The 3,708-nt window shown below is 50.7% G+C and overlaps 1 protein-coding gene across 1 annotated transcript; it reads left to right on the forward strand.

Moving 5' to 3' along the window:
• Window positions 1-1,396: 1,396 nt before the first annotated feature.
• LOC119292004 (alkane hydroxylase MAH1-like) lies at window positions 1,397-3,399 on the forward strand. The gene has a single exon (XM_037570822.1). The coding sequence runs from the start codon at window positions 1,661-1,663 to the stop codon at window positions 3,062-3,064; it is 1,404 nt and encodes a 467-aa protein (XP_037426719.1). The 5' UTR covers window positions 1,397-1,660; the 3' UTR covers window positions 3,065-3,399.
• Window positions 3,400-3,708: the final 309 nt, after the last annotated feature.

The following is a 3,708-nucleotide window of genomic DNA, read 5'->3' on the forward strand; positions in this document are numbered from 1 at the left end:
CGTCCGTCGTCGTCGCCGCGGTCCCGTACGTCGTCTCTCGCACCCGCGCGCCGGCGCCCCCGCCCCGTACGCCGCCGCCCTCGCCCCGTACGCCGGCGCCCCCGCTCATACGTACGGGGCGGCGGCGTACGGGGAGGCGTACACACACATACACACATATACACACACTACACACATACACACACACACACACATTTTTTACTTATTTTCTGTTTTCTGTTTTCTATTTTTTAGAAAATTTAATTAGATATTAATTAGCTAGGTATGTGAGATTTGAACTAGTTGAATAATTAATATAACTAATTTATTTTTAGTAAGAAAATAGTCGAACTAGTTTATTTAGGTATATGAGATTTGAACTAGTTGAATAATTAATATAACTAGTTTATTTTTAGTAAGAAAATTGTCGTATCTGAGATTTGATTATCTAATTAAAATATTATAGTTAGATATATATTTGAACTAGTTTATTTTTAGTAAATGCTTAGTTGAACTAGTTGAATTAATATTTAGAACTAGTTTATTTTTAGTAAATGCTTAGTTGAACTAGTTGAATTAATATATAGAATTAGTTTATTTTTAGTAAATGCTTAGTTGAACTAATTGAATTAATATAACTAGTTATTTTTAGTAAATGCTTAGTTGAACTAACTGAATTAATATAACTAGTTTATTTTTAGTAAATGCTTAGTTGAATTAATAGAAGTAGTTGAATTAGTAAGTGTTTAATGTTTCGTCTAATATGAACATAGGAAATGTCGTCTGACGACGGAAAAAATTTCGGTATGTGCATATATTGTGAAGACGAGCGCGGCCAGTGCGACAGAAATTTCCTTGTTGATGGTAGGCGATTCAGCATCAAGCCGAATGAGACTTTCGAATTCGATACAGTAAGTCACAACGACAAGTCTGTTTTCGTAATTAAGCATGACTTATATATACTTCATTTGCCTGACTTATAATTTTTCTGCAACAAAGATCATAGGTGATGCTGTGGGAATATTTGCAACACATATACTATTGTAAAAATATTTGTAACAGAAGTTGTGTTGCGGAAATTATTTATAACATTTGTCATGTTGCAAAAATATTTTTGGGCTTCGCTTTGTTGCAAAACTAGACCCGTCGTAAACAATTGCAACACCACATTTGTTTCTGAAACATAGTCTCTGTTTCGAAAGCGTGTTCGATAAAAGATGACATGCAAGCTTTTATTTGGACGCGTGTCATGCAGCGGAGGTGGCGGACGCGGCCACTACGATCCGCCGGATGACGGTAAGCTTTTCCCTTACATCATCCACTTGCTCTTAGGAACTTTATTATACTATCCATAATAATATTATAAATGAAACACCAATCAGGAGTAACATCTGAAATGAAAACCAACCCGGCATTGATGATGCTCTGCTCGACATCTATGAGTGACCCTCCGAGCTTTCGCTAGTCTCCATTCTCCAAGTCCACACCTCCATTGGCGCGCTCGAGCTCCATCACGTACGTGCGTGCAGTGTGCAACGGTGCAAGGGAGCTGGCGAAAATGGCGCCCGTCTCCTTCCTCGAACTCTAGCTCTCCTTGCTCTGCTTCGTCGTCTTCTACTACTTCCACGCCAGGTCCAAGCGGAAGAACCCGGTGATCCCGCTGGAGTGGCCGCTGGTGGGCATGCTCCCGGCGCTCCTCGCCAACCTCCCGCGCCTCCACGACTGGGTCACCACTGTGGTCACCGCCAGCCCGCTCAACTTCCGCTTCGTCGGCCCGCCGCGTTCGGGCATGGAGCTCTTCGTCACCTCCGATCCGGCCAACGTCCGCCACGTCTTCACCTCCAACTTCGCCAACTACCCCAAGGGCCCCGAGTTCGCCGAGATCATGGACATCCTCGGCGGCGGCATCTTCAACGCCGACGGCGACTCCTGGCGCCGCCAGCGCGCCAAGGCGCAGCTGCTCATGTCTGGCACAAGGTTCCGGGCCTTCGTGACACGGTGCAGCCGCCGCAAGGTCGAGCGCGACCTGCTCCCGCTGCTCGCCCACGTCGCCGGGGGCGGCACCGGCGTGTGCGACCTGCAGGACGTGTTCCTCAGGCTCACGTTCGACACGACGACCACGCTGGTGTTCGGCGTCGACCCGGGCTGCCTGGCCATCGGCTTCCCTGAGGTGCCGTTCGCGCGCGCCATGGACGATGCCATGGACGTGCTCCTCGTCCGCAACGTGCTCCCTCCGTCGTGGTGGAAGCTGGTGCGGTGGCTCGGGGTCGGGTACGAGCGGAAGATGGCCGTCGCGTGGCGCGACATCGACAGGTTCATCGGCGACACGATCGCCAAGCGGCGGGAGGCGGTGAAGGCCAGAGGCGGCATCGACGGCTCGGCCGACCTGCTCTCCTCCTACATCGACGACGACGAAGCGAGCACGGTCGTCGACGCCTTCCTCCGCGACACGACCATGAACCTCATGCTGGCCGGCCGCGACACGACCGGCTCGGGGCTCTCCTGGTTCTTCTACCTCCTGACAAGGAACCCAGAGGTGGTGTCCAAGATCCTCGCAGAGCTGGACACCGTGAAATCCAGCACCACCACCACGGACGGCATGGTGACCTACGACCCGGACGAGCTGGGGCGGCTGGTGTACCTGCACGCGGCGCTGTGCGAGTCGCTCCGGCTGTACCCGCCGGTGCCGATGGAGCACAAGGGCGTGGTGGCCGCGGAGGCGCTGCCGAGCGGGCACGAGGTGCGGCCGGGGGACAAGGTGATGGTCTCTCTGTACGCGATGGGGAGGATGGAGGCGGTGTGGGGCAAGGACTGCCGGGAGTTCCGACCGGAGCGGTGGATCGGGGAGGACGGCAAGCCGAGGTACGTGCCGTCGTACAAGTTCGTGTCCTTCAACTCCGGGCCGCGGACGTGCCTCGGCAAGGACATGGCGTTGGTGCAGCTCAAGGCGGTGGCGGCTGCCGTGGTGAGGAACTTCGAGGTGGAGGCGGTGCCCGGGCAGGTCGTGGAGCCCAAGATCTCCATCATCCTCCACATGAAAAACGGCTTCAAGGCCAGGATCAAGAGGAGGCACGCAGGTGCTTGATTAAAAGGTGAATTGAGAGTAATCAACCGTGTGCCTGATGGATGATGGTGAAAGAAAGATGCATGGAGTCGGCGAATTTGTAGCGGCGCTTGATCGATCGCTGAGAAGTGACGCCGCATGTAGCTAGAAGGAAAAATCTAGTGTCGAGCTGTTGAACGTATCGCTTGGGCAGTAGCAAGTCGTACTCACTCTGTTGTCGATCTCAAAACGATCTAGTGTCAACTAGTACTCACTCTGTATCAAATTAAGTGTCTCAACTTTCCCTAAAAAAAAGTCTCTCAACTTTGTAAGAATTTGTATTAAGGTTAAGTCTATCAAAACCAGACCAAACACGGGCAAGTTCACATAAGTTCAAACAACATTCAGGTTCCGCCTCCAACGCATCATGACAGGAAAAAAGCTGCCTGCACGCCGGTATTATAATTTCTCCCGTTGAATCACGTATCACCAAACCAACAAAGGATCCGTCTGTGTTTAGTTTAATCCAGCCAGCAACCCAGCCGCTGCACCACTTGCGTTTAGCGAATCTTCATAAGCTATCGCACCCTCGCTCTTCACAATATCTTTTTATATTGATATAGATGAATGACTCTCTTTAGCCAGAGTTTTACCAGTTTCTACCTCCATTTAGCAGAGGTTTGTCA

The sequence above is a fragment of the Triticum dicoccoides genome, chromosome 4B (genome assembly GCF_002162155.2).
Source record: "Triticum dicoccoides isolate Atlit2015 ecotype Zavitan chromosome 4B, WEW_v2.0, whole genome shotgun sequence".
Lineage (NCBI taxonomy): Eukaryota > Viridiplantae > Streptophyta > Magnoliopsida > Poales > Poaceae > Triticum > Triticum dicoccoides.